The 27,408-nt window shown below is 41.1% G+C and overlaps 1 protein-coding gene across 3 annotated transcripts in view; it reads left to right on the plus strand.

The window, feature by feature from the left end:
- abr (ABR activator of RhoGEF and GTPase) overlaps nucleotides 1-27,408 on the plus strand; it is a 211,318-nt gene that overhangs the window by 44,631 nt on the left and 139,279 nt on the right. Inside the window, exon 1 of one of the 3 annotated variants that reach the window (XM_049592032.1) lies at nucleotides 24,116-24,322. The exons of the other annotated variants lie outside the window; for them this stretch is intronic. Within the exon in view, the coding sequence (XP_049447989.1) occupies nucleotides 24,268-24,322 (55 nt within the window). The 5' untranslated portion in view covers nucleotides 24,116-24,267. Of the gene's footprint in view, nucleotides 1-24,115; nucleotides 24,323-27,408 lie in introns of those variants that run through there. 3 annotated transcript variants of the gene reach the window in all.

Genomic DNA, 27,408 nt, shown 5'->3' on the forward strand with positions numbered 1-27,408 from the left:
GCTCGTAAACAAGATAACGTTGGTAATTAGGGATCCGAAATGTGCAACATTTTCATATCAAACAAAGACAGAGACTGTGTCGTTTTAAGTTGCTATGAGCTGTAAATTCACCTCTTCCAAGCAGAATAGAGAGGATAAAGTTATCTCAGAGCCTTACAGCACAAAGTTTCTCCTCCTTTGTGCTGCTGCATCCTGTCTGCAGGCGACTGTACTAGAGTACCAGTGTGAAAGTCAAGAGTGCTCACACCATCCAGAAGTACACTGCACAGCACACTGACTAGCAGAAAGAAAAAACTACTCTTCTTGAAGCAATCTCAGGTGACTGACTCTCTGATGATTAGAAACTCCAATTTTCAAAGGGGCAGCCCCATTCAGTATACTGCTAAAATATAGCAAATTGCTTGTTGAGTTTAAAAAAATGAAGAGAAAATATTTCCAACATTCATTTATTGAACCAATTGAACATTAAACTGAACACAAAAGGTTCCAATTTTATCGCTGACGACAAAAAAGATATATTTTGCAGCCCTACACTACATTGCGAAACCAAAACAGGAAGAGGATAGTGCTTTTGTTCTCCCCGGTAGCTACCGCTGCTCGTTAAAAGTTGTCTGTTTCCACTTTAAAATCAGAGCCTATGTTATAAATCACAGTGTCTTTCCATAATAATTTGATAAGAGACAATCTGGGTGAGTTAATGCTCACAAAAACTGCACTCAGCGTTAATATTCTTCTTATATTTCTGAAGAAAAACAACCCAGCTCGCTGATAGCTAAGTGAAAATTATCCAATTGCAATGAGCTTAAACTGTAATGTAGCTAGAACACATCAAATAGCAGCATTAGCTAGATTGTGCTTTCGATGCCATCTTAGCGTGGGTGAAGCTCTGAAAATCCTTTGTTGTGCTTGATGTTAGAGGGTGTGTCATGTGTCTGAGTGTGTTTGTGTTCTGTGAATCTGTGGGGACCTTTACCATGTCCTGAGGGGCTGGAGCTGTGTGTGTGTATGTGGTATGTTACTATGGACAGCAATCATCCTGTAGGGCTATGGTAACCACCAACCCCTTCTTCTTCTGCCACCCGTGCCCCCTTCGCCTCAGCCAATCCGCACAGAGTAACACCACCGTTCCCGGCCAATGGTGTGGCTGGCGTGTTTACGTGCTCCCGGAAGGCAGAGGCCACGATTAAGCATTCAGGGTAGTCGAGCGGAAGAGAGGGGAGGAGAGGGGGAGACCGGAAAATGAGACGAGGCCATTATGAGTTGAGAGGGCTGACTGATGCACTCCAGCAACGACCAGTCACCCAGACAGACTCAGGTGTACAAACACATATGGGTCATAAATCAGGTTTTCTTAAATGGACTCATATTCCTAAATCATGGATATAAAGCTGAAATTAATGTTTGGTCACGTGTTCACAGCCTGTGTTAGAAGCTGTCAAACCAGGAATTCATTAACCTGCGGGTAGTCATCGCTTTCTCTCAGTTTCTGTGTGTGTATATGTGTACATGTGTGGGTATCGTTAAAGATTAATGGCCCCAGTAAGAGTTGGCCTTCTGGTCTCAGTAGGTCATCTTTCTGCTGGGATCTAAGTGGATGTTCACATTCAGCCTGGCTGTCTTTGACATTATAGAGACTCTCAGCAAGAGAGGGGAGAAAAAGAACAGAAGAAACACCCAGGCAGGTTGATGGGTTAATACATACACACACAATACATAAAAGATTTGGTATAGTGTGGCAGTGTTCTTTTGGCAGCTATTTTAGATTTAGTTTGAGTCTTTTATTCATTTTTGTCCTCCATAGGCTCCAGCTAATAGGTGGAGCTAGCTGCTAACTGCCACTGCTGTAACAGAAACACTCCACAAATCCATTCAACAGCTTGACCATCCACAGTCAGACAAACGTGGTTGCTTATTTACTGCAGAATTACATCCCAAAGCAAGTGATAACGGGTGACGCTGCTACGATGTGAGTGTTTTGCAGTCTAGTGAAACATCCTGGCACCGACTTTACTGGAGTTTACCAGCCCATCATTGCTCCGATCTCATACCATTCATACGGCATTAGAGAATAATTAAAAGCACGGCCCTTCTTGGCTTCCCAGTTTAAAACATTTTTCTAATATGTTTCATAAAATAATTTATCATTTTGTCCACCACTGACTTTTTCGTTCAGTCTCGTGAACAAAAACAAAACATACATTTCGTCATAGTTTTTATTAGGGCTCTACCCAAATATTCGGATATTCGAATATTCGTTTCTATGGGTAGGTATTCGTTATGAAAATTTGGTATTCGATATTCATTTTTTTATTTACTTTTTTTTTAACATATTTTTTTGGTGCTAAATGTCTTTTTGTTGTTGGTAAATGTAGGTTATCAATAAAAATCAAAACTTTTAAATTGCATTGTTAAAAATGTGAAAATATAGTATCGCCTACCAATGGAGCTTGTGCGCACGGCACGCTTGAGTGCATCCGTCTGAGGCTGTGGATCAATGCCAAGTTTTATCACTTTATCACTGTTCCCTCTCACTTGTAGCTGTTTTTTCGTTATCTCTTGAATTTAATATGAATTATGGAGCCGTTTTTCTCAACGTCTGTTTTCCCCGTTTTGTACAATAAATTATTGTTTAAAGTTTCAACAAGTTTCTTTTGGAGTGCGTGACACAAGTGTGTTTAGAAAACGACCACGGACTGTCACCTGCTCAACGCATAAGTACGTTCGGATGCCATGACAGTAATAGCCAATAATGTCAAAATATCATTTACAAACCGATTTAAAAGACAATCACTGCTGCCCGACCCGCAGGTCCATTTGCGTGTCCCGCGGGTTATGGGTCGACCCGTGCATCACTACTCAGCTCAGTCTATAAGGCTGTACACAACAGTAAGGCTATGGAGATTATATTCTATTCAGGCCGGCAGAACCAGCAGCGCATCGGCTCTACAGTGCACGGCACTGCTGATTATCCATTTTATTGCAGCACAGAGTGTCTGCCAGCAACCAATTACTTGCAGAGGTTTCCTACAACTTGTTTCAACGGTTCCGATTTAATCAGAAGACAAATTAAACAGGATGACTAGCCAATGTGAAAATCAAAAGAAAGCATAGAATAATGTACTGAAGGAGACTGTTGTGCCATCACATTTTTTTGTGGTTTGAGAGCAAAGATCCGGTCGCCACTATGCAAAACTCCGCAATACAGTTAGGTCCGAAAACCCTCTGGAGTCACTCATAGTTACCACGTTTACATACACATAATATTCTGTTTTTTGGCCTTATCCCGAAAAAGCCAACATTCCCACTAAGTTGTTTACGTGGCTAATAGAAATTAGTATTCCACTAATATTCTTGTTTACATGCAGCTGTGCACACTCCAGTTTAGGTCTGCTGTATTAATCAAATTATTATCAAAGTCACAATATGGCCGAGTGCAATATCCACATTGCAGGAGCTGCAATTTTTTGATAAGGGTAAAATGCATCATAATGTACCTTTTTATAAATAAAGCATTGTGTTGCTACAGACATGTCCCAGCCTACAAATCATATTCCACACATAAGGGAACATGCTTGTTTGGTACAGACCCTGGCAAAAAACAGATGATTCTCATACTAAAATTGCCACTCATATTTCCGTTGGAATATCTGTCCACATAATCATAACATTATTTTTTTGTCATAAAGTGAAAATATGGAAAAGTGGAATGGCTGCAGCTGCGTGTACAATTTTGCTTTTTGAGTGAACACTGGTGGCGGGCTTATTAAACCGTGCCTCCCTCTTCCATCTTTCGATCACCTTCTTGCAAAGGTCAGCGTTGGGATATTTGTGCATATCTAAAAACCTGTTGATATTCAAGTCTTTCATAATGTTTAAAATAGGGCTGGGGATCACCAAAATGTCTATTGTTTCTTATTTTGCTCTATCGTTTATATTGTTGTGATACTTAGCACTGTGTGACGATACAATATTGACACACAAAAATATCGTGATACTGTGCTGTATCGATTTGTTTTCCCTCACCCCTAGTTTAAAAGTATGAGTTTTGTCTTCACTAGGGTTGGGTCGGTATGAGGAAAAAAAAAAACGGTCTGGTTTTTGTAAAATACCGCATCAAGTCGGTAATACCGGATTTTCGCCACTTGGGGGCGCAATTGACTCATTTAAAATAAAAAACGACCTTAGGACAACAGAGTGACAGTAACAAGTTCTTTCTTTTATTCCTTACAAATAAATTTTGCAGCTTACTCAATCAGTGCAAACAAGGGTTGCCTCCTTCGTCTGGCTCATGCGCATTCACACCTCCTAGCTCAGTCCCCGCCCCACCCCCACCCCCCCCTCTCTCCTGCTTGCTGTGGGCTTGGTGAAGAGGCAGACACAGGTGCTCACAGACTCGGGTGTACTATAAGCGGAGCGGACTACGTGTAAAAATGTCTGTGAAAAATCCCTGCGATGTGAAAAATGCATGCCCAACAGTCTTTTGTGTGACACTGGTGTGTGGAGCAGAGTACGCGCGGTCGTGCTTTGCGCGCATAGGGCTTGCGGACGTCCACTTTCAAGGTCCAAACATACTCGGGCGGAACGTACGCGGAACGGACTCCGCGAGGAATGTCCGCAGCCATTCGGGCTTCCATAGTCGAGCGCACTTCCACGTTGTAGTTTCCTGGAAAAATGTCCATGAAAAATCCCCGTGATGTGAAAAATACATGCCGAGCAGTCGCTGGTGCGCGGAGCGGAGTCCGCGCGGTCGTAAAATCTGAGCTTTGCGCGCACAGGGCTTGCGGACGTCCACTTTGAGTCTGCGCGGACCTCCGCGGAGTCCGTTCCACGTACGTTCCGCCCGAGTATGTTCGGGCCTTTACCGGGAGGACCTCCGCGGCATCCGCTCCGCGTACATTCTGCCCAAGTATGCGGTCCGGTTGGTCTCAAAAAATAAAACACAGTCCAAGATGGAGTACCGGACCGAATTGGTATTACCGAGAACCGACCCAACCCGAGTCTTCACTCTAGCCTTGCAAACTGTTTGCTGGATTTTGTACAACCTATTCATGAAAATGCATGGAGCTGACTGTAAACTGCGATAAAACCCCAAATGAGACGCATATTCCGAATGCCCTGTATACATGTCCAAATGCTCCTATAACCCAAATAATATTGGCACATCCCACATCTTATTTTGGAAATGTTACATTCAGAATATATGGAATATGGTGTTTACTTGACCTGTATCATATTCAGAATAATAGTAGAATATTAGTGTGCATCTGAGGTATGCGGTAGCAGAAGGATGCATGCTTTTGTCTTTTCCTGTGGGACACCTAATATTTGTGAAGTTTATTTATTCATGTGTGCCCATCATCTCTCCGTTGTGTTCTGTGTTATATTCTCCCTCTCTAAATATAAATAGGATGCTGGCACCTGTACAGATAGCAAGGCCGCTCTTTTAAATCACTGTCCGCTTTTTATTCACCACTTAACTGTGACCTTTTGTAGATGGATTCAACTCAAAATCAATTGAGTGATATCCAAAAGGTCTCTCGCCAGTGTGTGTGTGTGTGTGTGTGTGTAATGTGCTGACACGCTCATGCCAGATGGGTTTGTGTCTCCGAGCGCTCCCTGTTTATCAGGCATCGTGCAGCATCCCTTCTTACTCTCTTATCTCTTCTGTCACTCTTTCCAACGAGTCGCTCAATAGAAATCTCTTAAAATAAACTTCCAAGACAAACGCGGCTGAGGCCAGCCTCATTATCTGTAAAGGCTGTGCATTAGTTTGCGTTCGTGCGTAAACAACAACAGGATAGTCGGTGACATGTGAGACACCTTGTGGGTTTTACTGCTCGGCAAATACACAGCAGTAACAGTTGGCTAATGGGTGGTGAGTATGAGAGAACAGCAAGCATCGCTGCATGACCCTGTTAGAGTCAGAGAAATCTGCAGAGAGGCCTGTTAACTGCAGGTGTTTCTCTTTATACCTGCACTCCTGCCATCAATGCTCCAGAGACAAAGGAGCTGCCACGGCGTGGGATTGTTTCCAGCTCTTTTTTTCTGAATAGTGTTTGTTTTTTTGTCAACTTCTGATCTAGTCTCATTGAAATCCAAGTACCATTCATTAAAACTGTGTCGGTATGCCAATTTTGTATTCAAAAAGGTTTCATTTGACAACTAATGCCTGCCTTACGCCAAATTACAAATTTACAATGTTGGGATAAAATCATGAGAGTTTTGGTGGGTTTGTGGCATGTGGCTTTCGTGATCTCGATCTTGTCTTGACGTTCCAATAAAATCAAACATGTATGATATTATCGAAAGCTTTTACTCTTGGCTCATTTAAATGCCGAATTCAATGACATGAACACTGTCAACAATCAATCGCTGCACTCTCTTCAACACCAAACAGGAAGTAGCAAACCAGATAGGCAGTAAGCATGGAGGAGACTGTGAGGAGGTGCAAGTAAGGAGGAGAAACTGGAGAAACTGGAGTTCTGGAGAGTAGAAGGGTCCGTGTTCAATTCGCTGTGTATCTGATCCACCAACCAGCACTTATCATAGTGAGTAGAGTGATCTTAATTAACCTCTCCTTCCCACGGTCTCCTCCCACTGAAATAGCGTATTTAACCAGCAGCTTAACAAGAATACCGTCTTCATATGACACCTTTTAACTTGTGTTTCTAGAGTTATGTGTTTTTGCCGACACATAAAGAGTTATTAATATGTCGTATTTCTTAAAGGGAGTTTGGCGTAATATTTTCCACCAGGAGCAGGATGGGACATAATCTCAAAAGGAATTTAGTTGCAGTCTTGCAAATAGAGACCCTGCGAGATCCCTAGTCTTTGCAAAATCTTATAGACTGTGACTAAAAACACATACTGTCTTTAGATGTGAGAGGGTGTCGGAATTTTAGTCTTTTAAAAGTATTTTCAAAGTCTTTGGTGTACCGTAGGCATAACATGTTTTAAACAGTGGTCTCTAGTTTTCGAGGCAGTATGTGTTTGGCCCCAGAGGTTTTTAAAGCTTGAAAGTAAAAAGAAGTACATAAATGTCTGGCTTGGCGTGATGCAATCATGTGCAATAGTTCTCGCATTGGTAAGGTTGGTATGCTCGCGCTGATGTGGCAGACTGATAGCAGTTTTCTATTTTAACATATTTAAGTGATCACTGTGGTAGAATTCAACAAGATGTTGACTGGTTTTAAAGATGACTATCTTAGCAGCTCTTTTCCAAAACATTTTGGGACTTTTGCTCTCTATTAGCCAGTAAATATCTCTGAAAATTACCTTCAGAATCCTTCTCGGCTGCTCATGTGAATCATAAAACGGCCTTGTAAGTAGTTAGATCCAGTAGAAAGTTTGATGTATTCTCACTTGGAGTGTACACCCACACACTGCCAGTTAGTTTTTATCTCTGTGTCTCTTTTTGGCCTAATTAGTTTTGAGATGAATTTCTTCTTTGTCGCAAACTTCTCCATCGATTTCTGTCCTCGCCTTGACTCCCGTAGGAGAGGGTCTCTCTTTTCAATAATCACTCTCCTTGGCCTTCCATTTCTAATAACTTTAATGGCGTTATTGTGCTGTGAAAGATTAACCTGACCATGCAGCACACCACTGCTCAGGGTGCCCTCTTCTATCTGATACACCTAGAGTGTATCAGACTCATTGCCTCTAATCTGCATCATATTCTCCTAATTGGGCTGGGGAGTGCAATAAATAGACACTACAATCACTGCCAGGGTTGCCCTGAGGGCTATCACCAGCAGCTTGCATTTTAATAGCTTCACTCATTGTAGCTCTTTTGTTTCACTGCACGGTTTGATACACTTTCCATTAGCACATGCCCACGAACGAATGCAGAGGGTAGTGCTACACGCTGAGGTGTAGATGCCCACACAGTACAGCTGCTGTACAGTGCTTTGCTGTGCTGAATGTGGGTGTGTGTTGGCTGTGATAGCGCCACAGTACATGTGAAGGATTGATTTCCTCGTACCTGCTTATAAACACAGGGAGGGTTGTGCGGTGGGATATAAAATGTTGTGTCAGTGAGGGTTTGTGTCTTATTATGTGTGTGCAGAGGTGTGTCTGCACTTGAATGTGACCTCTTGTGTTTGTGTGTGCAGACAGACACGGCTTCGGGCCCCGTGCACAGTGGTTGTCCTAATCTATGGAGGCAGTGGGTTGTGTCCAACCAGACCCAGCCTTGGGGATTTAGGCCAGCTAATTACAATGTATAGTGGCTGGCTGCCATGGTAACATTGGTTGGTTTGGTTTGAGGGTAACAGCAATTCATGCATGTGGCTCTGCAGTGGAGGGGGCCCTTATCTCTCGCTGCCTACGGGCACATGGCACGTGAAGATATGCAGCTGTAGTAGGATTGTCATTCATTTGAGGTATAAAGGGATGATTCTGCCTCTTATCGGACGCCTCTCTGGCAGGGAAGTGCTTTGGATGTTTGCACACAGGTTGTGGAGTGGATAAAAGCCACACATGGTCATTAGCATCATCTCAGTACATTTGTATTGGGATGCATTAGTCCAGTCCTAAGAGGAAAATGTCAGCATTTCTGCAAACCACGAATATGTTACATGTGTGTTTGATTTGTATCATTGTAATGTTTCTAAATTGGCGTAGTTTTGATTACATGTATGAGCTGACTATGTTATTAGGAGGTTGAGGAGATAGTGGATGGTGTGACATTTAGGCAAGATGGCTGCCAAGCTGCAGACCACTGTTTGGGACTAACGAACTACAAAACGATTTGTTTTTAGCAAGACATCTGCGGCATTTCCAGCCATTATTGTGCCACCAAAACTGGATGTTTTTAGCAAGACATCTGTGGCATTTCCAGCCATTATTGTGCCACCAAAATCGGGTGTTTTATTAAGACATCAGTGGCATTTTCAGTGATGATTGAACCACTAAAACTGTATTTTAAGCCCAAATCATGATCTTTTCTCAACCATAACCAAGTGTTTTTTGTGCTAAACATAACCATGCATTAACCACGGATTTGTAGCAACTTAAAACTTCAACATATCCACTACATAATACCATATCCCTGGTTTGCAGAAATGTACAACACCAACAGTTATTCTAGGGACTGGGTTGGATGTATCCACAGCGTCTAACAGCCCGTGTTAGATGTTACATGCTGTTAAGGTTTTGATTTTGGATTGGCAACTCTCCCGTCATCTTCCATTAAACCACAAGTCATTGGAGCTTTTCCCTTTCTGTCTGCGCTTTCTTTCGTCTTTCTCTCACTCTCCAGTAACTGATGTGTAGGAGTCCTGCAGCTTATTGACCTTTAAAGTGTGCTCTGCCTGTTTCCTGAGCACAGTGGTTCGCTCTATTCAAGGAGCATACCCATTATCATCTTGATCAGGCTGGATGAGGGAAAGGGGGGAACAAAGACCCCGGCTTAACTGGATGACTCAGACTGCAGCTCCTCACTGCTCTTGACCCCTGTGTAGTTAACATCATTTAGCATTAATGTAACATTAAGCCAGGGGAAAATAGTGGGGGAAGTCCTAATTGTTGAAACAGAATGTGCACACACTGAATTCAAACTGTAATTTTAGGGCTGAATCATTCGAAAGGCCGCTGTTCTCTCTTTCTCTCAGGTATAATCCGTGGATTGTATCTGTCCAAAAATTAGATTAAGATCAATAGCAATAAATGAATACCTTTGGAAGTAAATAAATATTAGTAAGAGTTCTCTTGAGAGATTGGCTTGCACTTTGAGTCACTGTACACGTAATTTCTTTCACTCACAGTCCCATCACCCTTGATGTTCTGCTAGTTGTCACCATGTATTGAAGGTGACCATGACACATTCACACTTCTCCATGCTGCAGCGTCCAGGCATGCACTCAGTACCCTGTATTTATTGCCGTTCCTACCTGCCACATCCTGCATTCATGTGAAATTCATGTCTGTGGCAGTAGTTATTTTTAGAGCATTAAGCTCTGAAAGTTCTTAGCTTGTATTCAGCATTGCTGACATCATATATGTATATATACTGTATATATTGACTGTTTGATCATGCAGCCTGCAGTGGATGAACAGGTCCTCATTAATCAGTTAAAGTAAGTTATTTATAGACACTTAGAGAAGGGGAAATGAGAGTAACTCCTGCAATGGATTCAAGGCTGATACGGTATTTTGTTTGGATGGTTTTATAGGACCATGAGGTTGTGTGTTTTTGGGAAAGTTTGCCTGCTGCTTTTATTCTTTTTCACTTTTCATGGTTAAGAACCTCATCTGAAATGCCATTTTATTGCTAGTTAACATATGCAAGGTACGTCACATACTTGACTTACATCTCATATAACGTAGACTCATGTAGACCCCACACAGAATGCACAGTCATGCTGCCCTAAGAAAGCGACCAAGAAGTCGCCTACTTAAATGTACAAATGTACAATGTGTAAAGATTTTCCAACAACTTCACCTGTTTTTCCTGCAAATCCCCAATAAAACTTGACTCCATTTAGCTGCAGAGAACCATGCAAAGTTCCTTTCAAGCTGCTATTTTATTAAAATACACTTTGCTTAGCTCATCAGATGTGTTTCCAGTGTACTAAGTGGTAAGAGACTGCCTTAGACATCATCTTGAATTCATCCCTAGACTATTCCTTGTATAAGACTGTGTTGTTGTCGACTATTGTGCAACAAACATCTGTTAACAAAATGCTTCAACAACACCACAGACAGCCTCCTTGTCAAATAAAAATTCCAATTTAAGGCTCAAATAACAGGCGAGATTGGAATCTGTCATTGTGCAGCGAGACTTCTCTCTGAACATCTGCTATCTGTGTGCACATGTGGCTGCATGTTCACTCACGTGTGTCTAGAGTTGTTTGAGGATCTGCGTGTGTGTATGCGCATAAGGAAGAAGGTGGGTGTGTCTGCATATTGATCACTACCTAAGCTGGATTGATCACAGTTGCGGTGGCTCCCTGGGGGACACAGCGTGCAGTAAGGAACACAATCTGTCGCTCCACACCTGCCCCTCTGGCTGGTGGCTGTTTGTTGTCCGCCGACAGGTTTACCTTTGGTTTGTGGATGGTTTTTGAACAGAGGCTGTGTGAAGAGAAAGACCCCTGACTCTTTGGTCTGGTTCACAGATAAAAAGAATCAATTAAAAACCGGGATGCCACTAATGATTATTTTCTTTCAAGATGAAAATGCCCATTATTTTCTCAATTATTAATTAATTATTTTGTCAATAAAATGTTTGACAATAGTGAAACATGCCCAGTGTAATTTCCCAGAGCCCAAACGGACGTCTTCAATTGCTATGTTTTATTTGAGAGTCCAAAATTCCAAAGGTTGTCACTTTATTATTATGAAAGACATAGACTCACAAGTCAGTCTTTAGACGCTTTGCTTAACTAAAGACTGATGACTTTCTCCCTGATTTTGTGTTTAGATGGGCGGATACAATTTCAGAGTTTAAAAAAAACTAGAAACACATGTAGCGGTACAAAATGGCTCAGCTGTGCTTGCAGAAAATGCTGTCAGAGTTAGTGGATGTTTGTCGCTTTTGCGGCGACACATTCTCGCCAACTAAAAGAAACAAAAATAATCTTTTACAAGGCCGTGACTCATCTGTCCGGCCGGACTATAACGTTAGAGGGAATTGCCTTGTTGTTTACAAATACCAGCAGAGCTTTTAGCTATATATATAGCCTGTATATCACATTTTTCACATCACTGTATCACCGTTTGGACTAATCCGATGTTTGTAAAGTCTATAAATACAATGATTGAACAAACATTACTATTTCTGTGTGCACGTTTAGCTGGGCTAACCGTTAGCTGTTAGCGCTGTTAGCCGTTAGCAGTGTCTGTAATAGGTAATAACTCATTAAACGGTCCGTGAAAAAAATATCTTTTCCAGCGGATATCTTAGTTACAATATGATTGAGCTAGCAAAGCAGTTTTGTGTTGCTATGTGTGGTATTTATTCAGTTTTGGGAAATCACGATGTCTAGAAAGCATCAGTGGCTGCAGCTGACAGGGACAGCTAACACTAGCAGCAAAGCTAACATCAGGACGTCATCTGTTAAAAGCCTCCCGTTGTCGGATACGACATGAAACTGCTCCGGTTAGCTCAATAATGTTGTAACTAAGACATCCGCTGGAAAAATATTTTCTTCACGGATGAGCACACGTTTGATAAAACGGAGTTCTCTCGGCATCCATTTTCAAGCTCTCGGTGTGTTTGTTTCCTTGCGGACGAGAAAAGGGGGAGCGCACATTTCCGAGAAGGCGTGTCCTTTTCAAAAATGCAAGAGGCGTTGCTTTGTTGCCGGCCGTTTTCGCCGGTGTGTTAAACACACTTTAGAAAGGAGTGTCCCCAGACTATCAGAAGGCTGAGATATCTGATTGTCTGGTGGCGAGACTATGAAAGACAAAGCAAAGCATCAAATTTTCACATTTAAGAAGAAAACAAGCAAACTTAACTGAGGGCTTGTCCCAATACCCACACTTCCCCTAGAAATACCCATTTGCACTTGGTTGTGCGCGTTCACTTTTAGGCTAGTGGTGTCCCAAAACAGAATTGAGGTAGTGGAAGTGTTTCCAACACTTAAAACCCTCCCTAGATTCCAAGGGAGCCCCGACCCATACTTTCAATGAAGTGGAAGATGAAATTTCCCAGAACACCTTGCGAAGTCAGCAACTTTGGCAAGTTTTGGAAAACAATTTGTTACTGTACGATCGGAATGTAGGCTATACAAACAACAGATGGTTGGACTAGTGTAAACTCATCAGCCACTCGGTTGAACACAGCATCAAAATATTAAAACAAATCGACTTACCCAATCAGAACTAGAAGAAGTCGTAGGCGCCTCCTGTTTTCAGCATTTCTTCTCCGTTGATTCATCAGACGGAGAAGAATAAACATAGCGCACACCATGACACAAGCGCTGGAGCCGACATTTTCAAACCCGAATGACTACTGGTATCTTGCGTCGCTACTATGCGTGACGTACGCCTGCACGTTGGACACGCCGATTTGCATGAAGTGGTGTCTCATTTCTTAGGGAAAGATCTCTACCCTAATATTTCTCACTTTCCTCATCAAGGGTTATCTCGCAAACAAGGGCACTCAATACTAAGTGGAAGATTTAAGGGGTAGAAATGGGATTGGGCATTAGTGCAGTTGCCGTCTACCGGTATGCTACGCTATGTTGTCTCTGCAGTGTTCTTTTACTTTTCTTTGGGCAAAGTGGAGAGGAACAAAAAGGGAGAATCACTACACCCAAGTAATGGTTGGGAAACTCACACCAGAACAATCGCTGAGCTGTCCCTCAGTGACTAAAATGATTATGCCATAATCTAAATAGTTGCCAATACATTTTCTGTCAGTTGACTAATCTATTAATTGACTGATTGTTGAAGCTGTAATTGAAAGCTAATGAAGCTCAAATTCTTGCTCAGTAATTTTATTCGTTTGTTTCCTCAGAGCTTGAGAACATTTTTAACTGCAGCTGCTCCAGCTAGCTAGTTCTCAGCAACTTATATAAAATGTAACCACTGTATTTTCACATTCTCACCAGAGCTCCCATCTTTTTTATAGCTTTTCATTTGCATATGTTTGAATTAAATTGGTTTCTAGTGAGGCTATATAGCTACCTGTTCGTCCTCAGAGTCTCGTGTCATGTTGCTGCTGTTGAAATACTTTATGTTGATGAGTGGAGCAACGGGCCGGCGCTGTAAAGAAAGACCTTCATAAAGGCTTTTAATTTCCCCAGTGTCGCCTCCTGATTGATGACCGCAGGACAGGGAGGTGTAAAAGCCTACACGTACTCTGTCAACGCACACACAATGACCACACATCTGTCATGCCACTGATGTACTGTCACGCTGTCATGGCTCCACAGGGCCTGGAGGACTAGTTGCTGAACAGGAGACTCGAGGACGCAGTGCTGTGTCTTTCTGTTTTCCTTTTCCTCTCTCCGTCTTTTATCTGGTCTTGGGAGGATTTGATCTGTTACGGTTGAGCTCACTTACATCTTTTGAGAGCGGCATTGAAGACGCAGAGGAATATCTTGTCAACAACCCAGAACACACACACACATAAACACACATGCGGCATATACAGCAAAGGTAGCTAAAAAATAAACTTGTACAGACTTGTTGACTCTTAACACACACTTTTTCTCTTAATGGCCTCCCAAAAGAATCTTGAAGGTGCACAACAGCCCTTTGCTCGTAAACTCACATCTCTACTGTAAAATTGAGGGTGTGTATGTGTATATGTGTGTGTGTGTGTGTGTGTGTGTGCGCGCTCAGTGACTGCAGCCATTCACCCTATACAGAGGCAGTTTGCAGGGCTGCTTCTCGGTGCCCACACAGTGTTAGCTGGCTGCAGGGCATGATGTAATCCCTCTGCTGCTTATAGAGGAAAAAATGCTGAGCAAGGCAGCACAACTCCCTGATTGAATTCTCTCACTGCAGCAGCAACTTTTTCTTCCCCTGACTTTATTAGTTTGCAGCTTTGTACAGCTGGTGCAAGCTCCTATAGACGGACAAGGGGGAGAGAGGATGGCAGTATACAGGAGGACCCTATGGGGGCTGCAGTGCATACACACTTTCTATTGTGAGTCCACTGCAGTACATAAAGGGTTAAGTGTGGACAGCGTTACAGTAGTTGCTGAGAAAGGGGAAAACAATTTGCATGTGGTTTCATCTCTCACTGTTATCAGTGTTAGAAGCCTGTGACATTTTGGTTAGAATGCAACATCCCTGCTACACTGAGCTCACTGATGCTGCTCATTGTGTTTCTTTGCTCGTGAATATGACTTGATATTTCTATTATTATATTGAAAATGTTGTTTTTAGTGCATGTATCACTCAAGGTGGCAAAATGTGGTAGTAATATATGAAAATATCCATGTCTGTAGATGATATTTTGGTATGATAGACATTCCCGGGTGGCAGCTGTGGCACAGTAACCAGTAAGGATAGACCGATACATCGGCTGGCCGATATATCGGGCCGATATTTGAGTTTTTGTTACTTGTATCGGCATTGGCCGATACGCGCGTGGGTTCGCAGATTTATTTTTCCCTGGCACTTTTTTTCATTTGAAAGTATGTGGTTAAGTTGAACAAAGCTGTTGAATCCTACTGTGTACAGTAGTTGTTGTTTTATTTATGCTTCAGCTTAAATATTTGTTTATTTTATAAAGACATTACTGGAAGATTTAAGAGCACTGAACTCTTTTTTATTTGAATGTATAATAATAATAATAATAATAATAATATTCTACCTGTTCTACCTCAACTTTCCATCTTGTTTTAGTATTTTTTACTGTTCAATAAATGTTTCTTATTTTAAACTTGAGACCTGTAATATTTGTTATCATTGTGTCATTTTTTTGATGTAAATTGAGGGAGCAAAAGCAGTATCGGCCCCAGATATCGGCTCAAGAAAATCGTCAGTCCATAATTGGTCATCGGCTAAGGGTGATGGAAAAAAATCGGTATCGGCATCGGCCCTAAAAAATCCATATCGGTCTATCCCTAGTAATCAGCTCATGAAGTATACCACCCCTAAACTATTTTGGATTTCCAACGCTGGTGCATATCCTGGTTGGTTTTCAGTGTTTTACAATATGGTCTTTGGTGTCATTTTAAAGGGGACCTTTTTGGCTTTCATTCAAGCCCAACTGTGAATCTTTCTTACAAATACTGAGGTAACTGTAGCCCTTCAAACAGTCGATGACACACATTTTCCTGCAATTTTTGCATAAATTATATTTTTTCTTTGAGCCCTGTGGCATCTAGGAACATAAGGGACACAACACTCAGAAACTGGAATACTCTCAGGACTCTAAGGATTTGGGAAATATTTTGTATTTTGATATTTTTAAAAAAAATTTATAAAGAAATTGACAAATTTATTGTTAAAATCTTTTTTAAAAATCCATTTCTATATGGAGGTGTAGAAGGCTACTCTTGTAACAATTCCATAGCTGCAAAAATTGGTCTATTTATAAATTAGTCATCCGAAGGAAAATATATTTACAATTTGGATAATCGATCAGTTGTTTAAGTCATTTTTTAAAAAACAAATATGGCAAACCTTCTCAGTTTCCAGCTTCTTGAAACAAGTCATTTGGAGATATCATAGAAAAATGTTTCCACAGTTTTATAAAGCAAGTGAATTGATTATAAAATAATTAGAGATTAATCATGCAGTAGTATTTTTTATACTTTAATTTCAGTTCCTGTTAATGCTTGTTAATAATAATGTTTGTTGCAGCATTCAGAAGGCTTACACTTGAATTGTATTTCCTGTTAATTTTATTGATTTTTTTTTTATTAAGTTGCTGGTGCACAATTTATTATTTTAATAATAAATAACAATTCTATGTTCATAAATGTATTTATCTGGCACATTTTGTTTTTACAGTGTTGGGAATGCAGTGTCTAAAACCAGCCTGATGTTGTAATTAACATCAGCAATAAGTGTAAAATGAGTATTTAGAATCGATATGTATTTATAAATCAATATTTTGACAACGCTACCTTACACATAAAAAAATATCCCTGTCACTTCAGTGAGGCATATAGCTTATTAATTCAACACTCATATCAGATCAGTACTCGGTATTGGCCCAGGTGTTGAAATCGGTTTTGAAACTGGTGCGTCCCTAATTAAAACAATCTTTAGAAGCATCCCATACATTTTCCTCCATTAGTAAAATCAAAAAACAAATCGCTCCAACAGAGGACACAGATGTTTACCTTTGTGCTGTCTCGCCTGTCATTAGGTCAGCACATAGTATTGTTGTACCATATACACACAAATACTGCTGTCGCTGCCACCACATTATATGTGTTGGAGTAAATGCAGAGGTACACAGAGAGCTATCTCAACATGCAGGTACAGTAGCTATTCAGAGGACAGCTACATTTGCATACCAACCCATCCCTGGTGTTTTTGATGTTTCCATGCAGCAGGATGTTTGGCAGTTGACGTAAATTGCTGCATGTTATTTTTTCCTCACAGACATGTTTGTATTCTACGTGTCTTTGCTTTTGTCCACCAATCATGTGCACACACTGGTGTGTCCCTGCTGCTGTGCGCGTCTTTGTGTGTTTGTGTGATGGATAGCTCTGTCAGTCCCAGTATAGCCCAGTGGACATGTTGGCTGTTTGATGTATGCCTTAGCAGGTTTTTGTAGTCCCCACTCAGCTATCACGTCTATGCTTGTACCACTTAAACACACATGCGCTCGCCTGCTCCTAAATCAGATAACAGATAAAAGAGTCCCTTTAATGTCTGAACGGAAAGGTGAGATTACAGAAGCAGCCATTTTTGTCCACTCTGGCTCAGTGTAGTTAAACAGCTGGAGACTGGCCCGCCTGCCATGGCAGCTCTGAGCAGGGGTCCCTCTGTGTGATGTTGCCTGGCAGTGGAGCTGTCACTCAGCTGCCCACTGTGGGTGTGAGGAGGCAATGCAGCACAGGAGAGGTCACTATTGGTTACCTCTTCAATCCCATCATTTTTGTTTGTGTGTGTGTGTGTTTGTGTGTGTATTGTTGCGTGAGTGACCAACAGGAGTGTGTTAGGAAATGATTATATGTTACAAATATCAGTGCAAAAACGGCAAATCAAGTACACTTTGCACCACCACCTTAAGATCCATTCAGGAGGTTTCAATTCTCCGCAGACGTCTCTGCCTCTCCAAAACAAACACACCCGGTGATTTAAACCAGTGAAAACGCTGAGTAAAGCAGCTTCATGTTAAAACTCAGTGTTCCCACATGCTGTTTGCAGTTGCCAGTAAACCCCTTCATCCGATTGAAATGTGTAGATGAAAAACAAGCAAGATCTGAAAAGTGTATCGTAAGAATGTGGCTTAAAAGTCAACTGATAACAGCTTCTGTCAGACAACCACAACCCTTACGTACACAAGAAGGGGGATATGATGCCACTGATGGGCAACAGCGATCAAATAACTCGGACAGCATCCTTTGTTAAATTTACAGATTTCTTTTGGTTTGGAACATGTAAGTACACAACTCAACGAAATATATGACACTGATCTAGCTGTTTTTAGACATTTTAATGTGGAAAAGTTACATGTTATAGCTTTAAAATCAATCCTAAAACAAACAGAGGCAATGTAAAGATGCTAAAATTGGTGTGATGTCATCCCTCTGTTATGTTTACTGTGTTATGAGCAGCAGTAACAAGCATGCAGGCGCTGTGGTCACATGACGAATTAACAAAAGATAAAGGAAAGCTGAGATGTGAGCCATAATGTACATATAGATCTGTTCTCCTTTTTTTGTGCCAGCTTCGGAGTCGGTGTTTGCTCAGCTGGAGGAGAGCGATCCATATTCTCCCTGCAGAGGTTTATTGTGGACAGTTTTCTCTCTCTGTGGAGCCCTCAGCTAGTTTATGACTCATGCTGTCCAGTTCTAAAAGTTTCTCTTGTCTTCTGGTATAAATCGTGCAGTTCTTCCCTCCCGACGTGAGCAAACAGCTTGTTGGCAAGCAGGAAGCATTTGCATCAACGTGGCCAGTTGTCATGGCAGCCTTTGTCCTTGCCATGGAAACGAGGGCCGGTTATCGAGAGTGACAGGTGGATTTAGAGCTGTCGGTCAGGAGAGGTTAGCAGTTAAGAGTGATGTGAGCTGACATTGGGCGGAGGTCGTTGGGTGGTTGAGTGGGTGGCGGGGTAGCAGGGATGGAGACTGCAGATTTAACTGGATGGTTATGCAACTATATCTGGGCTTTATTACACAGCAAGCAGAGTGGACCACTGCTACACACACACACACACACACACACACACACACACACACACCAGAGCAGTGATTCTTAGGAGAACCACTGGACTCTCTCCATCACTGGGATCCATTGTTGCTGTGCCAGCTGTCATTGGTGAAAATCACATCAGAGTGTGTATAGATGAAATGCTCTTTATTGTGGATTCTTTGATCAAATTATGGCATCCAGCCCTTCACCTCTGACCTCTTTAAAGGGTAATTTTGGTAACATGGACTCTATTTTCTCTTGTTTTTGTGTCTAATGGGAACAACAATTTTTAAAATTGGTCCAGTATTTAGCGACAGAGCTGCAGCTGCAAAACAGTCTGCAGTGTAATGTTAATAGGGTGTTGTGCACCATCAAAGTACATTCATTGGCAGGCTCAGATTGTTATCATAAGTGTCTGACAACATTATGGAAAGGATCCCTACAGAGACAGACCTTTTTTTAACACTTCATTTTTATTGTCATTACAGAATGTTATACAACGGTAGAGACAAAAGGAATACAGAACAAAACACAAAAAATAAAAATATGTATTGCCCTGTCTCTCAAAAACAAATTAATTCCTATGACACAGTCAGTGACTCAGTCTCTTATCTTGTCGTTGACATTCAAATACAGATGCACCGATATCGATTTTTTCAACCGATACTGATAACCGATTACTACCTGCTTCTCATGGCCGATAACTGATACAATAACCGATAATTTCATGTTTTTGTATTTTGAAAAGAAGTGTATAACCGGTAGTTTATGTACAACTGAGGGTAAGAAAGGCTAAGATGTAGTGAGAAAATATGGATGATTCAATATTGCATAGCCTTAGCAGTTCTGACTCTGCCATACCTGCCAATAGGCTGTGAAAAAGACAAATGGCCTACCCACAACACATCTCACACATTAATACTCAAACATGCGGCTGTGTCTCTCACACACACAGCCAGAGAGGTAATGTTACAAATAATGGCGAACTGTAGTATCACATGGCTAGTGGTTATTGCCACGTTTAACAATAGGGTGGAGCCTTTTGAAAGCTTGGTGTTGGATGTCAGCCGCTGCTGCGAATTAGCTCGTGCTAACTCTCTGGAGACAGTCCATCAGCGCTTTGTCTAACCTGTTCGACGGTTGAGATCAGACCTCTGGCGCAGTCCTGTTGTCTTCCTCTGGAACTGTGAAAGACGTCCGCACCGCGACATGTTTTGCCCTCGAGACAGAGTGCTGCAGTTGTTGTCGTTCTTCTTGTTGCAAACCAAGTTTAAAGATACATGTGTCGGGACCCACTGTGTCGGTTGTGTAGCTGCTGCCCTTGTTAAGTCAACGAAAGCAGTCTGGATTTGTGTCAGTGGTATTTATTGGCTATAATTGTAATTATCGGAATAATGCATTATTTTTTATAAATCTTTTTATCGACCTGATATATATCATGTATCAAAGTCTAATTTTTTTAATAATAGAAACAGACCTTTTTGTGCAAGAGGAAGATCCTTTTTGTGTAACCAGAAACAGTTCTGAAATTGCCATCGCCAAACCCACCAGACTCCATTTAGTAAAGTGTAATTTTACCATCACAAAACACACTTTGTTGAAAATCAGCACAAACAAAATATAACTCACATAAACCTTTCTGGTTTGTCTCTCCACTGTTTCAGCAATCACCAACTCTGGTTTGGTTGAATTAAATCCTTAATTCACCTAGTCAGATACTCTATAAAAGCTAAAGTGTCTGTTTATTCAAAACGGCTGTTTCAGGTTAAACAAAAAGGAAAAGTGTTGCACTCACATGCTAGGTTGTCTTAAAATCCAACCTGGAGGACAGACCATAACCAAACCATGACATTATAAAGGGATCATGTAAATGTGGTTTATTTGCATTTCCATGAAAGAGACTATTCTTCAGTAGCTCACACTCAAATGTCACATTTCAGCGCATCCTTGAATGCACCACGGCAGGATTCTTTTAGGTGTCATATGGAAATGATAAATGGTGTCAGAGATTGATGAGCGCTATTTTTTATTTATTGAAAAAGCAGTCTTTCTTTAATGCCCAGACATTTATATTATTGCGCTGCACTATGAGGAGAACATTTTGGCATTTTAATCATTTTTCTGGTTTGATTCATTGAATCCACTTTGATCCTTCTGTAATAAATTTTCTTCCACCACATGTGGAACTTGCTATGAAACTGCTGAGGTAGTTTTCTACTCATGAAGCAGATTTAAACACTTTACACTCTGTCACTTAGACTTATGCTGTCGCTGAACAATCCTGCAATTTGCAGACCTGTGTGTGTGTTTTCTGGTGCAAGCCATTCCTGATTAGCTGGAGCCTCATTGATCTAACCCCATCAACACACGCCAGAGCCTACGAGTAATTGTGTAGAGCACGTTTGTGTGATGTGAGTGACACAGCGAAGGTGTCTGTGTTTCCTCACGGGCTGCACTGATTTCCCTAAGCGTCATGTGGAGCGCAAAGGAGGTCCAGGGAGACAGTGAGAACATAATCAAATATAAGAGGGTGTGTTTGGTATTAAGATAGGCAGGAAAAAATAAGCCTTGAAACACATGTAATCTCTGTGGTGTATTTCTAATTTCTGGGTCTATTTTGTTGTATTTTATTTTTAAATTCCGTGAGCTGCTGGACATATGGAGATGATGTCATGTCGCAAGTTTCATAACGTGGCCTTTAGTAGTACAGTGTTATAAAACAACAGTGGAAATGTCAGGTTTTTTAGTCAATCCCTCAGAATAAAAAAAAAGAGGAGCTCTGTTCCGTCTGTATTTACTTTGACAAATCCACAGTCTCAATAGACCAGAATGCAATGCAGTGTGGTAACAATCAAACACATGGACATGCCACAGATGCCCCCCCAAAAGTAAATTAAATAAAAGTATATTTTTTCAGTCTTAATTTTGTCAATTAATTCTGCTGTTTGTATTAAAAACGAAAATATTTCTACTAAAATGACTGGAGTTAGTGTCCGTTACCGTCCCTGTTCTAAGGTCACAGCAGGTCATGGTAAAACAAATGGTACAGCTTTCATTAGGGAGCGGTAGCACTCATGCAGTGTGGTATATCTGCAGCTGCTTTGACCCATCCTCAACATTAAATATTTAACAGCTTTAGTTGTTTTACAGATTCAGACAATGAAAACAAAATATAATCAAACAATTATTAATATCATTACACATTTAAACTAAATTAAATTTAATTAGTGATGATGTGTTATTGCAGGTTTAACTACCCAGCAGTATATAAAGTCATTAAAATGAGTTCCTTGCTTACCAGTTGCAGCATTAAAGTGATGAACACATTAATAGATTAATAATTATAATCTAATAATAGGGCATATAAGATTCTAAAATGGTGAGTGCAGAGCTGATCTTCCTTCGTTTGTAAGTGTTTAGGTATATTGTCCGTGGGTCAGATGTAAAGCTCTGGGTAGCCCCGCACCAAAATGACCCACTTTGCCATATTTATCACAGACTGATATTTACAGAAGACAGGAAAGATATCTGTCAGCTGTGACTGGTTGGTCCTCGTCACATGACATGCGGTGCGTGCTGCTGCGTTCCAAAAGTTGAACTTGGTTTATCTCGGGGCACAGCCATTGCACCCTGAACATAGGCGCCTGGGAAGGTGTGTGCCCCATGACGGTGTCGCTGTGACATTTGAGCACGCCTGCCGTGCATCTACATTGAAAACAATGAATTTGAGGGTGCAAAAAAACGTAGCATGTGTAGGGCCCCTTACACCATAGGAATAACATCTGAATTTTGAAAATGGGCGTAGTTTCCCTTTTAAGTATATTTTGATGCTATTACTTCTGTATTTTAACTTAAGTCATATTTTAAAATGAGTATTTTTACACAGTAGTATTATTACTTTTACTTTTGCAAAATAAATGAGAACTTCTTCCATCTCGTGTCCTCCAGATGACGGACAGAAACGGTGTAAATGTGGTTTTCTCTTCCTCTAAGCTCTGTGGTATCTACTGGTAGCCTCAAGGCTCAGCTAATGATACATTACAGTAATGGCTATATGCTTTAGCGCAACCTTTTAGTGGCACTGACGGAACATTTTCTCATGTGCCAGTCTGTCCAGTGACTGTTAGGCCGGCCATTGGGCCCATGAAGGTCAACTTTGACTTCAGTTGTCAGTAGGGCTGTGTATTGAGCCGTATCGACCCCAATTACCCAGTACCAAATAGTATTGAAACCTCTCCAGTCATGATATCTGCATTTGATTCTTTTTGTACTCTGATCTAGAAAAAAAATCACTTGAAGCGTGCCTGCTATCAGAGCAGCTTTAACCCATACAGTCTGTGGTGTGGTGAAGTTGAACGTGGTGTATTTGACAGAGTTGGAAGTTCAGCGTGCTGAGATGCCACCAAAACATTCCAAAGTATGGCTATACGACATACTTGTGGTGTCTGGTGGTGTTTTATGCATCTTAATGCTTCCATTCAAATGATGGTGTCAACTGAAGTAGAAAAAAGGTATCAGATGAAGTATTCTATTGGTATTAGTATCACGTTAAGAGTATTGGTATTGGTACTGGTATTGTAATTTTGTAAACCATACCCAACCCTATTTTTTACTTGTGGAACCTGTGTTTATTCACCCAGTATAACCTTTTAATTTCTTGCAAGGAAAACCTTTAAAAAATCTATCTGCAAGTTCTGTTAACATTTGCGTTGACAGAGTTGTTTGGGTGCCTGGAATAAGCTGAACTACGTATTCAAATAGTCCTATAAATAGTTAATCGCAGATCAGTGTGCTCGCTGGATTCATAGACTCTTGCTGTGTTAGCTTGCAACAGCATGATTTGAATAATTTCCAAATATGAAAATTGCACTAATCCACAGCCTGCTGCACTGCAGCAGTTTGTTGTTGGGTTTCAGTATGGGGTTTGGACAGTTGACTCTCCATTATAGTGTCGAATGATCTGAACCAGAAAGCCAGTTTCTGTTTGTTCCTCATAATACAGTACATGGAGTTTACCTAAACTTTATGCACACACACCCACACTATTGATTTGTACGTCTATGTGACCAGTAAACCATAACAGGACAGTGTGTATTGGCCTGCTGGGAATTGACGTGACAGAGAAACTGATGTACTCGAAGCATTTTATGTACAGTAACTGGTCTTTCTGTATGTGCACGAGTTTGTTGCTTCCTCCTCGTCTGCGTGTGTTTTTGAATACAGCATTGTTGCCCTAATTTGAATAAGTGCTATCTGAAAGGTTTACAACAATGGAAGTATTCAGCGGTGAGCAGCTCTCTTTATTACACATCACTCCTGTGGCAGTACAGTTGACTCAGCTTCTCACTCCCTGATGTTGAATTTGAGTCAAAGAAATGGGACCAGTGGGATTTAAGCTGTGACATAATGTTTGCCCGACTGCCTTGGTGACATGGATGACTGCCGGTGAAGGTGTTTAGGTCAGACAACACTCACGCACACGTCAGCGCACTCATGGCTTTCTTCTTTGAGGCTGCGTGTCTCATTCGTTCTCTCCTCTCCAGTAATGGTAAGCATGGTCGCCCTGTGTTTGACTCTGTAGTTTTTCTGGTCTGTGGTTTTTCTGGTCTGTGGATGACAGCCTCATGTAGGTCCACTTCCAGCTCAATTGCCAGAAGAAAAAGTGGCTTTGTATGTGTCTTCAAACCACGGATATGTTACATTTGCATGTTATTATGTAGCAGGTACCTTGACTTTTCACATTTTGATGTGTGGTTAGGTTTAGGCACAAAAAACACTTAGTTATGGTTAGGAAAAGATCACGTTTTTGCTTAAAGTACCTGGTTTTGGGGGCACAATCCCTGCTGGAAAAGCAGCAATGTCTCTTTACAAAAGACCGCTTCTGGTGGCACTCTCCCCACTGGGAAAAGACAGACAGGTTGCTACAAAACACCCACACTTGGTGCTTAAATAGCCGCTGGAAAAAGATGGACAGGTCATTTCAAGACACCTATATTTGGTGCCTGATGAGTGGCTGGTACACGACAGACTGGTTGCAACAAATACCTACATTTGGTGCCTTACAAGGTACTGGAAAAAGACAGATGGGTTGCTACTAAACACCTACATTTGGTGCCTGATGAGCAGCTGGAAAAAGACAGACTGGTTGCTACAAATTACCTGCATTTGGTTCCTTAAACTTTGCTGGAAAAAGACAGATGAGTCGCTACAAAACGCCTACATTTGGTGCCTTAAAAGCTACTGGAAAAACACAGACAGGTTGCTACTAAACACCTACATTTGGTGCCTGATGAGCTGCTGGAAAAAGACAGACTAGTTGCTACAAAAGACTTGCGTTCCTTGCCCAAAAAGCTGCTGGAAAAAGACAGATTTGTTGCCACAAAACGTCAACTTTTGGTCCTAAAAAGCAGCTGAAAACACAGCAATGACTCACTAAATGACAATTCGTTTTGTTGGTCTTGTTGGTTTGTTTGTTGTGCCTAGATGGCACACCATCCACCATCCCTTCCACCTCTAGATGACAAAGTCAGCATATATGTCACTTGGAAATGTTGATATGATCCTTATGAAACCTGCAAATGTGATGTATTTATAGTTTAAAACATACAATGCCAACATTTTCCTCTGCTGACTGGGCTGCCACTTCTCTGTAGTGATGTTCCAGACTGAAGCTGTATTGATTTCTCAATAGGATCTTCCTCCTCTGCAAGTTAGTCAATCCTTTTACCTGACGTTATCTACCGTTTGATCACATGTCATGTTAAGGTTGTCCCCATTTTAACCCTGTAAAATGTGTATGTTTGGGGGCCGCTCTATTGAACAGTAATAACACGTTAAGGCTGATGAGTCCCCTCCATGGACTGACAACTCAGCATTGATTTTTCTGTTTGTCACGCATGGGGATTGTCAGGGTGCATTAGCTGAACTGAGGCAGCCGACATTTCAGCTTGTCACAGTGTGTACAGATAAACATGTGCACGTGTGGGCTTGTGTGCATGTGAGCACTGTGACTGTGGCAGGGTTTCAACAATACAACAGCAATGCAGGAGCGTGATGTGTAAAGGAATACTTAAGCGATTTTCATCTAGCTTAGTATCATAACAGTATGGGTAGTATGTGTAAATGAACTGTGGTAAACCACCCTCTATCTTGCTAGCACCCAGATCTCCCTGCTCATTTGCCAGTGAACATTTTTGAGCTGGCTCTTGGGCTGTCGCTAGAACTACAGATTGTGCTTCCTCATTTTTGTACGCCTGCCATGACAGACACAAAGAGTATTGAAGGGAGATGGAGAGAGCTGCCCCGCTTTCTCTCAAACTCAGACCAAAATCAGATCAAATTAAAACTAGGCAGTGCTGCCTTGCCTCAAACGTTTTAAGAAACATGTTTTAGCTTACTGTTTAGCTGTATCATGAGAGTTTGGGAACAGGAAGTGAGTGCCATACTGTTTCCTTTATTGTAAAAACGGAGGCTCATAAAAGATAAAGAAAAAAAACTAGGCAGGCCGTAAATGTTTTCAGAAACATATTTTAGGTTACTGTTTAACTGTGACAGTATTTGCATCTTTCTACTGCATAGACAACCCAGTTATGTGAAAAGTAATCTTTCCAGCACTGAAATACTTCTGTAATGATATTGTGAAATCTGACCTTCTGCGTCGTAGCTGTTAAAAAAGACGTGTAGAACGACGGCGGTGTGACAGACATATGCAGATAACTCCCATTTAGATGATAACGTATTCTTTATACCAGCCTCCCTAAGGAGTCACTTCTCAAGAGTCCCAAAATGATTGACAGGATAGGAAACCACAAAACACATATTTATGTATAAGAAAATCATTTATTTTAAGACGCTTTTGTCATCTTGTCATCTTTAAGATAAGATCGAATAAGAAAAGACTTAATGAATCCCTCACAACACCAGGGAAATTCCCTTTACTTTATGTCTTCTAAACTGAAATACTTCTAAGACTAGTCTTAGACATATAGTATACGCAAAATGGTCACAGGGTTTCTCACACTCTTAGGTTTTGGTTGTAAAGCTTAGTGTCTACAACCTTAATAATAATAATAATAATAATAATAAATTTTATTTTTAAGGCACTTTTCATCCTTGGATCTCAGAGTGCTACAGGTTAACCTTTAAAAACAGATGTTGTTCCTGTGTGTAGAATGGATATGAGATCAACATAAAATGCAGGAAAGATTTGTGATCATGATTCAAGTGCTTCCTGTTACTTATTTGTAATTTGGTCCTCAGATACCTCAGACCAGATACCATCGCTGGTTATTATTTAATTACACTAATGTGATGCAGAGCAGATTCGGTGAAGGAGTGAGCTGTAATGTGAAGTTCGACACTCATTGTCAACATGTAAGCATGATCCTTGTTAGCATGTTGTTAGCATTTCGATAAAATCATCACTGACTCTTAGTCCATGGTGAATAGGTCCATAATTATGACGTTGACATTTGTTATTTTGGTGCTGTAATTGGTGAGGTCTTTGCTATTACAGTTTCCTGTTTATGTATCTGATGATTGCAGTCAAGATGAATTTCCGAAAGGAGTAAATATCTTTCCATCTTGTTGAGTACTAGCCACAAATATCATGTAACCTCCGTTCCTCTCATGTAT

Source organism: Epinephelus fuscoguttatus, linkage group LG12, assembly GCF_011397635.1.
Source record: "Epinephelus fuscoguttatus linkage group LG12, E.fuscoguttatus.final_Chr_v1".
Taxonomy (NCBI): Eukaryota; Metazoa; Chordata; class Actinopteri; order Perciformes; family Serranidae; genus Epinephelus; species Epinephelus fuscoguttatus.